Below are 13,992 nucleotides of genomic sequence, written 5' to 3'. Positions count from 1 at the left end.
TCCGAGTGCGTCGGATGAAATGGGAGACCAGAGCTGTGTGTGATTGACTGATTGAGTCAACAAAGCTCTGCGGAGATAGAAATCGATATGAATAATTCCTGTGTGCTCATGTTTCTGACATTTTGATTGTGACATTAAAGTAGAAAGGTAGCTTTAAACAAATGGACAGACAAAAGGAAAATGGACAAATGTAAATGAATGTCCCGAGGACGGAGTTGTTATATCTGCACCGTTTCTACAGTCCTTAGCTTTATATATTACAAAGCTTAACTCTGGTGGGAACCTACAGTTTTGCTTTTGTTTCCACAGAAGAAGGAGTGGACGTGGGATGAGAGCAAGATGATGGTGATGCAGGATCCCATTTACAGGTAAGCTGGCCACAGTTTGTACGTAACATTTCTTTTCTTTTTTTAAAATGCTCATTTATTTTGTTTTGAATTCCCATTCGAACGACTTCATTGGGCCCGCTTCAAACACATTTTAATCCAAACTTGATTAAATGCACCGTGGAGACTCAGGAAATGAGAATCTTTTGTCTCTGTCACTGCGAGCGCGGACATTTTGGAGAAAGAAAGGATATTGTGGCTTTTACTGACTCCAGGACTGGGCAGCACACAGATTTAAAGAAAAAAAAAAAGTAATTAGGAAATGTAGCTGCATAAATATGGTATATGGATCAGTAGAAGACCACTGAGAACAGGGAATACAGACACGTGACAGCAAAATGTTGTTTTTTCTCTCCTATGGCTGAACAATATATTGATTTTTTTTCTAATATTGCATTTTGAGAAAAGGCAATTTAGCAGAGGCTGCAATAAAGGCCATTTTGAAAATGTATTTTAATAGTGCATGGACTAAATGAGCGAAGCAATGCGATTGAAAACAAGTTATTGTAGCCGTCACAATATTGACACTTTCAGTTTTAATACCTGGAACCATTTGGGAATATTATCGCCTCAACGTTTCATTAGTCCAACCATTGAAAACACCATAAAGGTTTATCATTCAAATGACTCGTATCCTTAATATGGTCGATATTGCTCTCTGTGAACCTGTTTCACAAATGTTAACTGTGGCTGGCTAAAATGGACAACAAGAAGGAAATATAACATAAAACAAATGGAATACTACTGACAGAATATCAGGCTTCAAAAGTCAGAGACCTTCTGGATTAAGTGTAAGATCAGAATGAATGATCTATGCAGATCAGAGGAAATGTCATCAATAGATGCGACCTCAGGGACAGAATTACAAGCGTGTGTGTGTGCGAGTGTGTGTGTGTGTGAGAGATGAACAGTATGTTAGAGAGCTCTGGGGTGACATTCCTCTGTTCCACCTCACAGGATTGTGACCATAAGGTCCAGTTAATTCAGTCCAATTGCCACAGGGGCATAATCCTTTGATTTGAACACACACACACACACACACACACACACACACACACACACACACACACACACACACACACACACACACACACACACACACACACACACACACACACACACACAGACACCGAGGCACAGTACTGAGAGGCAGCTTGTGGCTAAGGTGCCTCAGACGGATTCGTTGAGAAATGAGAGGAATACTTTAAGATGTCCGCACCATTAATCTCTCTTTAGACACACACACACACACACAGTCACATTGACGTTTGCTGAGACCTGTGTTGGGTGCGTGACTAAACTAGTATAGCGGAGTAGAAAGCCACAGACTTGAATGACTCATTCTTTATCCTCTGTTTCTCGGTACACACACAAACACACACACACACAAACACACACACACACACTCTCTCTCTCTCACTCCCAGGCGGGCACATCTCAGAAGTGCATCCAGGAGCCCCGTTGGCGCTTTGGGCTTTGGAAGTGATTCTGTCAGAAAGATGGATTTTGCCGGGCAGTTTGTGTAAGCATCTTTAGCTTAGAAATTGTGAAAGATTTTGTTTGGTTGGAGACGCTCTAGCTCGTCCCACTCATCTGAGCCTAGTGCCCAGTTTTTAATATTACAGTCACACCGCTTGGGGGAGGGGGGGGGGGGGGGGGTCCTCACAGTCTCTCACAGTCTCTCACAGTCTCTCTGTCTAGCAGAGTACGATGGGTAAGCGCCATCAATCAGTCCCCGCCGTCTGCCGAGCTGAGCTTGACGGATCCCGATGACATCTCATCTTTTCTGTTCATCTTACCGTGGTCCAAACAGTCGTCTCACTCATTCAATATTTGGCCTCCGCTGTGTGAAATGGAGCCTCTAATCCTTCCACCTGACGGGCAAGGATTTATATTTCACATAAAGCTGGGCACACACGCTGTAAGATTTCAGAAATGTTGTGTAACTCAAACAGTAGGAGCATAAACGTCTGCAATGGAAAAGACAAAGCTCACGAGTTCTGTGCTCGCACTGTGTGGCCCAATCGTCGCGCCGCATTGGTCGTGAGAGGAGGACGAGGAGGAAACGTCACAGAGGCGTGTAAGCTGTTGCCACCGCTCGATCGACCTGGCCTCCGTATTTTCTGACTGAAATCGGTTGCGATTTTTGTTTATTATTTTGACACAAACTATGTAGTTAACAAAACCAACCCGCAGTCCTACACCAACGGTCATGAATGATGAGATATTTTTTAATTTGTTGCCTTTCCCCCACCATATCAAGCGTCCACCAATCTCCATAAAAATAAAAAAATACAGCGGGGGCCAAACTCACTGGACTCATCTGCTCTGCTTAAAGCTGCAATGAAGTCTGTGAAGTAAAGCTTCTTTCTTGTGAAACATAACACTTCCTGTTCCTGATGCTGCCACAATGGCAGTGTTTGATCTTGTTACTTCCAGAGCGCACCAGGGGTCGAGTCTTAAACATTGAGGAGAGTTGATGGTTGACTCTGACCCGACCGTGACCTGCTTTCCATTAGCGAAGTGTCGTGTTGGCCCTGCTGCCTCTACAGGCGTTGTGAACCAGAGAGACGAGAGACTTGCTTTGAGCAGCTGAGAACAAATTGCTGGTCAGTTAGCCTGTTTGATAGCGTTTTTTGCTTCATAGCTAACAATATTCATATTTTAATTCATGTGTAATCTTTATCAATAAACACGCTAACAATGTCATATAAAGGATATGTTTTAGCGTGTCTAAATATCTCACCCACCTGCCATAAGTACACTGAGAGAGTTTTCTTGCTGAGCCGCAGTAGAGAGATGTTTCCTGGCCCCATTCCAATACAGACCAGGGTCTCAATCCTAGACTGTGTATAAGAAGTGGACGTGGTCATCGTGACCTCACCCATTGGTTTTGCGGACCGCCGCTTTGAAGCCTCGAGTTCGACGATTCGGCCGTAGCCATCTTGGCTTTTTGCAACCAGTGAACAGGAGTTACCATATTCGGAGATGTCGCCCCCTGCTGGCCAGTAGAGAGAATGCTCATTTTAAGACACTTCACTTTTCCAGAAACAGCTGTTATTTCAGTTCTCACCTCTGCTGTGAACGGTGGTGGAAAAACCCTGAGTCACACGAGAGTATAGCAGTCAGTGTCTTGACCTTGTTCTGCAATCAGTCAGTGTATCCTTTGGTGGACTCGACTGATCGAATTCAATTAATACATGTTACGTTTCCCACGTACTTCCCACAGGTCACTTCATAACCAAGGAGTTAGGATACGTCTATGTCCTTGGCTTCTTTCAAAGTCATGTTGCACTGGAAGTTAATTTGTAATCAATATGCGAGGAGTGAAGCTTATACCGCTCAGCTTGAGCACCAAGCGTCGGCATTTTATTTGAGAAGTGACCCCCGTGCACCGTCTGTCTACTTAAAAAGGAGAGGTGTGTGTCAGCCTCAAATCGCTAAAGTGCAAATTAGAAGAGGCTTCCCTCGGCCACTGGAAACATCCCCGCATGAGAAAACATGGCCTGAATGTAATCGTTTTGGTGATGCGTTCGAACGACTGCCGTAAGATAAAGGAATGCATATTCACATCTAGTTTTCTTTTCGAATCAAAGTGTTTTAAATGCTTCTGTGTGTTTGTTTGTTTTTTTCAGTTTCACAGCGACTGGACGCTGTGAATCTAAATCATTTGGGAGGATTTAGCTGAGAGGCTTTGCATTTCTTGTGCACTTCCCTTTTTCATCTTCAGCTGCTTTGTAGCTTTCGCTGCTGGCTCACTGCCGCCGAGGCCGTCCACCACCTCGCATGCAACGCCAGCGGCGCTGTCAATCGCATGGACACATTTTAAACATGTCTCAGGACACTTCCACCAGCGTCACTTATTCCCCCGGATCTTAACTGTGAATCCGATGTTGCTTATCATGCGAAGAGACGGTCTACAAAATATCTTCCCTCTGAAGGGTCTATAACTGTGCGTTTCACACACACTTGAATGTTTTATTAATGTACCGCCCCACAAAACAAGCCACACAGACATAAATAAGCAATGAATACATTTCTACTGTCACCACCACCTGCTCCACCAATGTCAAAAATCACCATCAGAGAAGTCAGGTCTGTGGCAGCTGTAGCTCTGAATACCGCTACTGAAGAGAACTGTGGCGGCTCTCAAATGGCCATGAAGTCACGCTGCAAACTAGTGTCTTCACCCAACATTAGTGACGACCAATCAAAATATACAGCTCTCTTTTTAAACTATTAGGCTTCACTGTTTGTTTGCTGGATGCAGTCTGAATTGAGCGTCTCTTTGTCAAACCACTGCATCATCAAATCATTGCACTCCTCACTCCTGCCGTCTGGGGTTTACGGTGGTTTTAACAACTTGTCGCCGTAGCTGTTCGTGTATCCGTAAAACCCACTGAGAGGGAAACAACACAGGAGCCGATTTCACTGGTATCTGAGTTCTCTGAATGATGAACGCCTGTAACCAAGCAGATTTATTGTTCCACGGAGGAGGATGTCACACACCCCTGCATGTTTGAGCTCCGGCACTCTTGTTGTCGTCGGTGCCCGCTCACAGCTGCTCTTTGCCCTGAATTGGAGCGTCCCGTGTCCTCTTTGATTCCGGCATTCGTTTGAACGTAGACGGTTAAACGAGGTCATGTTGCAGCCACGTGTGACCCGTGAGAGTAGACATGGTGGTGAACAATACCAAAAAGACAAACAATCCAGCTACAGCTTACCGCTCAATCGAACAATGCTGTCCTCAGAAACGATGATCACCATTAATGTCAAAAGAGCATTTGTTTGGCCGTCACGTCTCTACTGATGCAGTAGTGGCTCACAAATGCCTCCAATGTTCTTTGTGACATATTTCTTTTGCAACTTCTGCTGAAAAAGAACCCTTTGAAAAAGTCAGACAGAAAGAGAAAAACAGGGATGCTGCAGTTATGAATTGTAGCGTAACCTGATAAAGAGGCGACATGTGAATCACACCTGTGTCTGGGATTCTGTGGCCTGAAACTCTGAGAGTCTGCTACTTTATAAAATACATTATACTACTTTTTCTGTCATTGGAAGTGTCCCCGGAAAATGATTTTTTTTTTTAATAGAGCTAAAGCCTGACTCACACGTTACTGAGCGGCACGCGGCCCAGGGTGATGAAGTACACCCCTATGCACTGTTCTCTTTGTATACTTTTTCATTAAAGTCAGCAGAAGGATCTCTTACAATTTGAAACCAAATCTTCTACTGAGAAAGTTTCGGCGGCCATAATTTGCACCAGAGACGAGATTCCATTATACATCCGGGGGGGGGGGGGGGGGGAAATGTCTCCTTGGCTGCTCGTTCCATCTGCTTCTTATTATCCCACAGACAATACTGGGTGGTCACGAGTCATCGGGTGCTCGAGATATATACTATGGATGCTTAAATCGGGTTTCGACATCTATTCGTTTTTCTATCATCACACAAAGTGAATATTGCACGATAAATTGTCTCCCGCGCAGTCGGGTGAAATGTTTCGCCGTTTGGATATAAACTGAACTACCGGGGCCGGTGACGTCGGTACCAGTGACCGGAGAGACCAGATACATGTGTCATGAATTGAGCCACAACGCCGTCCGATTACAACGTCCTTTAATGGAACAACAGCATTCTCAGAATGTCTCATGTCATTGCTGAGGGATAAATGTCAGGCCTTTCTTTAAAAAGGTCCCTGTGACTTTCTCCCCCCTCTGTTGTTTCATGTCATTCTCCACCTGCATGCACACGAGGATGCCATTCACGCCACCAGTCCAGTAAAAAACACATATCGACTGCATAGGGCCATGCCTTTCAAATCTCCCATGTCACCTGTGAAATCTCTCGTGTCAAACCGTCAAAACAGGAGAACAAAATGTGTCGTAATGCTAGTTCAGTGATGAAAGCACTGCCACTAATATTCTAATTTGGAATAAATGAATACTTCAGTTACGAGTCATGAGCTTCCCCTCGTGTCTGCATGCAAGCTCACTTGGCCGTAACCACAAACAAACTATGACAAATAATTGCTGACAAAATGCTGGCTGCTGCAGAAGGGTGTTACTGTAAACACTTTGTCATGAGCATCACATCAACAGCAGAGGACGTTGACGGCAGGTGGACAGTTTCAGTCAGGGAGGAGGACTTTTAGCCCCTTTTGCTGAAGCGGTTTTCTCTTAATATTTACAAGTGTGTGTGTGTTTATTTTACATTCCAACTGACAGACGCGCAGCCTCGGGGCAAAAGCAGCAGACCAACTCAGTAAGGAGTGTACCAAGAATCCCCTGGATCAAGAACACAGACCCACCCACACACATCAGACTGGCAGCCTGAACACCTTTTTGTTTTTTTAGCCGAGCTCACAAAGTTCCAGGCACACACAAACATACACACACACACACACACACACACACACACACACACACACACACACACACACACACAGAAAGCTTGCATCTAATATGGGACAGACAAATGTTGCACACATAGACACTTGCACACACTATTATTCCCTAAGGGCTGAGAGGGAAAAGACCTAAATACTGCATAATACACCTAACATGCTGCATGTATTTTGTTCTGTATGTGTCAAAGTCATTTTTCCTGCAAATATGTGCAGTAAAGCACCAAGATAATGTAACTCATTTCAGATGTTTTTAGGGTAAGCGAAGGGGGGGGGGGGGGGTTACCTCTGACCAGATCCCCAAACAGGTTTGCCAAATGTAAAGGTAATAGTAGGAATGCATATAATTATTCCTTATGGTTATAGATGGTTTGATCAATAATATCACACATATTGTAATATCTCTTTTTATGCCAGCTATCAAGAGTTGGGGCGAAAGTAATCTTTTATAGACACATGTTTTTAGTGTCTGCATAATCTGTCGGTGTTGGCAGGCTCACCAGAGGAAAAACAAAGCTAAAAAAGCTAAAGGAAAAAATGTTCCTCTCTGAAATGAATGTTAGGTATAAACTGACAATAATTCAGTTGGATTGCTAGAATTCTCTTAGTCCACGTTTAGTCAAAGGCATAATAAATCACAGGGTTATTTTGTGTGTGTAAATTAACACATAACTCAGCCACCCGGTGAGTGAATCTGCTCAACCTTTTGAAAGTTCCTCCCCCATTCCGGTATTTCATAACTCACTCCCGAGATAAACGGATGGCAGATGCAAGATTGTTGGTAATATCAGCGGCAGATGATGGTTAGATGTCTAGAATACAACTTTCTGCAAATACATCTGTAATATCATCTTTTATACTTGATGAGACATTGGTGCAAACTGATAAAACTGACAGGTCTGATTTGTTGGATGTTTGTTATTCGAGTACACGGATATTCTCAAACCTAATTTCTCAGCAAGGACTCTTCATTTTAGGTCTTCTGGGAGTCTATGTGTTATCTACCAAAATGACAGTTTTCATCAGGCCACAGCAGATCCTTGCGTACGAGTGCATGTTATTAAAACACACTCTTGATGTTTATTATAATAAAATATGTGAGGTTTTTCTGCCTGGACGTGACCACCAAGTGGGCTTTGGATATCAACAGGTCCATGTAATGACAGCTGAAAAATAACTACACAACAGACACATTTAATAGTTTATGTCAATGGAAATAAATATGAATCACATATGAATTCATTTATTACATAATACTTTATTGATTTGAATATTAATTCAAATTTTATTGAAACTTTTAAAAGAGAGACTGATTTGTAACAAATATGTGGCAACCTTGTTTATTTTAGCTGCGGCTATGAATCCACCAGTATTAGTTTATTGCAGATATCATATCAGTGTTTACAGGTGTGTCAGCTGATTAGGCCTGTCACAATAATTACTACATGGATTTATGGTTTGGTAAATGGACTACATAATATTTACGTTATTGACTTATCGTACGTTTTTTTTTGGACATGGCCTCAATAATGTCTGCTGCCCTCGATATCGCTCGTTGTGCAGGGTTTCCCCGACCGTTAGAAGACTTGAGCATTGCGCTGACATTTTGGTAAACAGAGCCCTGTTTTTTTATGTGACACTTTTTTTTTTTAGGATATTTACATTTTATTTCCCACAATCCAATTCCAATTTCTAAATTTCTTTAAGAGTGAAGTTCATTGCTATTTTAAAGGGTGTACTTGCATTATTATGCTGTTATATTATCATTACAGCTGACAATATCGTTTACGTCAATCATTTCTGTGACATATCGTCCTACAATGTTTTGTCATTTTGACTGTTTTTTGGTATTATGTCACAAATATCCAGTAACATTGAAGCTGTAACTGTAACAGCACGAGCCTCAGATGTTACATCTTCCCTTCGCTCACTCAGAATGTCGGTTTATTGGTTTATTGGTAACACTAACATGACTCAACAAAGAGAGTTTCACATGACTCCAGAAGAGTGTTTTCCAGTGTCTTGCAGCGTTCCTCCGTGGGTGTGTGTCAGCGAGTGATTGGAAAGTGGTGAGAGTGTGTGTGTGTGTGTGTGTGTGTGTGTTTGTGTGTGTATCGTATGTGTGTATCTGTCTCGGGTTAACACTTCTCCGGTCTTCTACTATGGTAATTGCTGTCATCCTCTGAGAAGAAGGCCGCCCTCGCTGACTTCCGCCTAACAGTCCGTATTAAGTGTTTCTGCCCCTCCATTCTCACTTCTACCCTCTCCAGTTAGAGGAGCTCCCACCCACCCAATTAAAGTCAATCTCATGTTTGTGTGCTGTGGAAACACCCCGATCATGCGATATGGAAAGCAAAGCTTTGATATGTAGCGAACCACACACACTCACACACACATTTTGCTTTGATGTTTCAGTTTGCGCGTGCTGGCTACATACTGCACACTCATTGTGCACACATGCAGCAAAACGCACACATGAAAGCCCGTGGAGCTCCTCACAACCTCATTCAGTCCTAGACTATCTCTGTCTCAGCAGCGTCCTATTCCTCTGTGCTCTGAGCTAATGGACTGTCCAGTCAAATTTGATTGTGTGCTCGCTTCCCCAAAGGAGAAGAACTCATAGAAGGAAAAGGAAATTGAAAGAACAATTTCCCGTCAGACAGGAACTTTCCCAAAATATAGTAACTTTTAAAGGGTCATTTAACCCAAATTACAAAAGAAGAGGTAATGCCGTTTTGGTTTTATGTGCCAGGTTTTCATTTCCCTCCATTTTTAAGTAATTACATTTGAGAAACTCAACATTTCCTGGTTAGTCTAGTTAATCTAGAGTCACTCTAAAGTTTTTTTCACAGGGACTGTTTCCACAGTGAGAAGACACACAGGTCTTTTCTGACCGTTTCTGAAAGTGCTGGATGAACGTTTTTCCTCCAGTGGCCCCTTTCAACATGCTTTGAGCACCACAGACACAATTACATTCACAAGCTTTGTATTGTGGCTGCGGCAGAAATCTCAGACAAGTTTATCTCAAAAGATGTAAGCGGCGGCAGCAGTAAATTAAGATTTTAGACACTTTTTGCAAGATCTCCTGGAATCTCTGCGGAATCAGCAAACTTTCCCAGCAAATTATAGTCTCATAGCAGGGGGGGGGGTGAGACGTGCTACCAAGCCAATTCTTGTCTCATTTGTGTTGTAATAAACAGTTAAACTCTCCAGATTCAGTGCCCCATATCGCTATTTTCCAAGCTACTAACTAGCATGGGTACAAAATTCGCACTGAATGGTAAAGGGGGAGCAGTTTCCCGGCCGACACAGTCTCAGTGAAAGCAAACAGCCTCATATCAATTCGCTGTAAATAATAGCTGAACGCACAACCTTTCAAATCCATATTGGTTCCTCAGGATCTTCATTTTTGGTTCCAACTGAAACCTTTAATCCAGATTCCAAAGCTTTGTTATCTGGAAAACCAGTTGCAGGCTCTTAACAGTTCCTGTGATGTCCAGGAAAATCGTTTTGCACAGCCGGACGGGTCTCTTCCCACAGCCAGATCAGAGGGACCCCGTGGTTCTCTGCATTATTACAGTGCTGGGCTCCGTCCAAGAAATACTGAGGGAAGACAACATGAGCCAGACTTAATCATTTACAGTCTCAACACATAACAGTGTGTCTCCCCCCCTCCCACAGCTGCTCAGCCAGACTCCTCCTCCTCCCAGTGTGATTCATAAAGGAGAAGTTAAAAAAAGACTCCCCCTTCAAATAGCACATCTGCACAGCACCAGGTTATGCCTCTGCAGCTGGTTTGGGGTCCTGTATTATTCCACCGACTCCTGCTTTGACTGACCCGGTGAAACACCTGATTAACTTTCACAATTTCCGTCCCGAGGAAACGGATGATGCCTGTTAATTTCCTTTGTCCTTTAAATCCCGTGATAATTAAGGTCTTTAGATTTCTTCATCCTTATATAATCAAGAAATGAGATAGAACTTCTATTCGTTCTGTTTTTTCTCTCGGGCAGCTGTTTAGACATCCTTGTTTCTATATACATTTTTCCTTTTTTCTCTACAAACCCTTTTTAGTTTCAGAGTTGTCTTTCTGATGGCCTGATAATAACAAGATATAAAGCCTGCGCTTTGGAGCTAATCAGACATGACCTTCACTGATTAAAGCACCACGTCTGAGGATTGTACAAAGACGGACAATTTGTTTTTAAATGTTTTAGAAACGGTAGGTCCTAAAAATCTTTTTTTTGCCAGCCAAATTGTATGAAAAGAGACGCTTGTGGACACAAATCAATCTACCCACTCACCAGTTTAGTAACATCGATCGCCTGTTTGGTACTGTAACACTAAATTAGTTGCCTGAAAAGAGGAAAGCAGCAGCAAAATGGCACCATATTAGATCTACAGGCTTGTAATTGTGTCTAAAAATGACCTTTAACTGTTAGCTGTGCAGCACACACTGGAGAAAAACACTGCCACAGTTATTGGATTTACTATCCTCTCAATTCCAAATGAAGCCGTCTGGGAAGGTGTCGCAGGTCTTTTCACCAGCCCCCTTTTCTCTTGTAATATATACACTTCATAGGCATTTTAATTTGAGCGTCCTTTTGTTTCAAGCTTTTCTCATACAAGGCAGAAGCCACCCAGTATATTGATCAACTCAGTCCTCAGAATGGACTCGGAGGGCATAGCACTGTGCTATTACTGCTGCTAACACTTAAAGAGATTGCCTTTTCTGAGAACGTACAGTTAGTGCTTCGGTTTGTGTGTCTGCATTTATTTATTCCTTCCACTCGGATCAGAACCTCTACGGCCGCAGCTGCTGCTATAAACCGCTCTCAAATGAAGACGGTTCAGTTTTTGTTTCCTTTCTCTCTGCCCACACATTATGACTATATATACATATATATATATATATATATATATATATATATATATGGTTGAAAGCTCTGGAAAAACCTACTAAATGGACCACTGAGTTGAGCGTATCTGTCACACATACTGTACTTCTACTCTCAAGTCGAAAGTGTAGAACGGTTCCAGAAGCACTTAACTTTGGGATTTATTGCAGCCACAAACTGCATTTTAATGGTACCTTTACCTGTCTACTCGGGAATGCTGCTCATATTTACCCCCATAGCTTCACTACTGGCTGCAGGCGAAAACAAGTCCAGCTTACCGTCCACAAAGCAAAGAGAAGGTCTGGGGTTGTTTTGTGCCTCAGGGAAGGCGAGTGTGCCGAGAATGTGGAACATAATCAGAAGGCAGAAGTTCTACTGAACTCTCTCTGAATGGATGTAAAAGTTTATTAGAACTTACTCCCAATGATAAAACGTCAAAAACGGATTAGTATCTGTTCTGGGGCTCCTGGATCCAATCCCACAATCCTCCTCAGCAGATAGCGTTCGCTCCTGTCGTCTCAGAATCCTACTTTACTAAATCTCCATTGTTCTGAGCCCTTAATGCATCTCTCATAAGTGTTGGCTTAAAAGTTGAGATTGAAAGTTCATCCTCTATGTTGGAAAAGAAAAGAAATGTCACTACAAGGTCCATTTGTAGCTCTTCTAGAGTTCTCAGTGGTACCACACTCCATTTAAATCTCTGATTATTACGTCCGTTATACAACCCAACAATGTTTTCTTTATTATATCTTAATTCATCAACGAGGCCACTGGCCTCCCCTGTGCAACGCATGTTGGAGAATAACACAGATTTTGAAAACAGAGTGGGAGGGCATGAGGAGTGGAAAGTAATACAGGACAGAAAGAGGGAGGGACGTTTGGGTAGAAGAGCGAAAGGATGTGGAGGAGTGTTTCTAAGGTGTGGTGAAGACGGGAGCAAAGTTAATGAGAAAGCGTCACTGTGCAGCATTTCATTACGAAGGAGACTTTTCAGATGTGTTCACTTTGTCGTGCCACTAAAAGCTGACGGGGACTTTCTAAAAAGATTCCTGCAGTCTGTCTGACTCTTTTGAATTTGTCGTGTAATTGATACCAATCGCATCTTCTCGTCTTATTTGGTTGTTCCGTCACATCCTTGACTGACTCAGCCAGTCAATGTACCACAACATTTGATGGAGTTGCTTTTATGTCTTGGCCGGATTATTAAAAAGATATGATGAATCCACATTCAAATACAGATAATAATGTAGGTCGTATGCCTCCGTATCCAAGATCTTTCTATGTTCTGTTTGCTGTGGTTAGAACACATGAGATCTCAGTCCTTTGAACTGTCTGTGGTGGAAAAATAAAAAATCTGAATTGGAACATTTTCTCCATCTCTCCCTCCGTCTGTAATCTCATATGTATGAGCTGTGCTTGAGCTTTCTATCTCTTTTTCCCTCACTTGGTCTTTTTTCTTTTCATTTTCATCTCCGGCAATTCAAATGATGTTTTATTAGTTAGTTAGTTTTCTTGGTTTTCTTTCTCCCTCTCATCCGCCTCCTCTTTCTGTTGTTCTCCAGAGACTCTTCAGTTGATATTAAAACTGCCATCCCACATTCGATCCATTCAGTCACCTTGCAAGGCGCCGTCGATGCACAATGTGTTGCTTTCTTATTTCAATGTTGCAGATTGTGTGTGTCATACAGTATGTATGAGCTCAGGAGCTGTTCTCCGGCTGTTTTTCATCCATTGAACAGAAGTGAATATGTGGGATTTGTTTCGTAACAAGGACATCAAATGGCCTCTACAGGGAGGACGAGAGAATAACTGGAATTAAACTAAAGAAGGAACACAAGTATTGTGTGATAAACGGTACAGACGTGCAAGCGGTGGAATGACTGGATGTAGAACTGAACCTATTGTGGATTATAAACAATCTAAAATGCCCCCCTAACCCCCACAGGGGCTGAATGCCTGCCCCCCCACAGTTATCTCACAGCTTGCCTGAGATACTTAATTCAGGGCGAACAAGATCTTTAGTGGCCGCCGCGGTGGCCCCCGAGCCCCAAAAGGCATCATAGGTGCCTGTTTAAAAAAACATTTTAAAGCATCTTGGGTGGGTTTCAGCTCTAAAAGTCCAGACTCTTTTGAACAAATTCACATATGCTCGTACACACCAAGGTGTACGCATGACCCCGCCCCCCCCCCCCCCCCGAGGCAGGATACCACATAAATATTGAACCCATCTTGATTTATTTTGTTTGTTTGGGAGAAAGTCTTGAGTGTCATTCCATTTGCTCTGTTTATTGCAGGGCTAGAA

At 42.8% G+C, this 13,992-nt stretch overlaps 1 protein-coding gene across 1 annotated transcript in view; it reads left to right on the top strand.

The window, feature by feature from the left end:
* The window catches only part of LOC306695395 (carboxyl-terminal PDZ ligand of neuronal nitric oxide synthase protein-like), a 147,213-nt gene that overhangs the window by 51,279 nt on the left and 81,942 nt on the right, over positions 1-13,992 (top strand). Inside the window, exon 4 of the mRNA XM_079158625.1 lies at positions 310-368. Coding sequence (XP_079014751.1) covers positions 310-368 — 59 coding nt within the window. The remainder of the gene's footprint in view (positions 1-309; positions 369-13,992) is intronic.

This window comes from Pholis gunnellus (assembly GCF_910591455.1).
Source record: "Pholis gunnellus genome assembly, chromosome: 4".
NCBI classification, from domain to species: domain Eukaryota; kingdom Metazoa; phylum Chordata; class Actinopteri; order Perciformes; family Pholidae; genus Pholis; species Pholis gunnellus.
The sequence above is the reverse complement of the archived record's forward strand: the minus strand, read 5'-3'. Positions and strand labels throughout refer to the sequence as shown.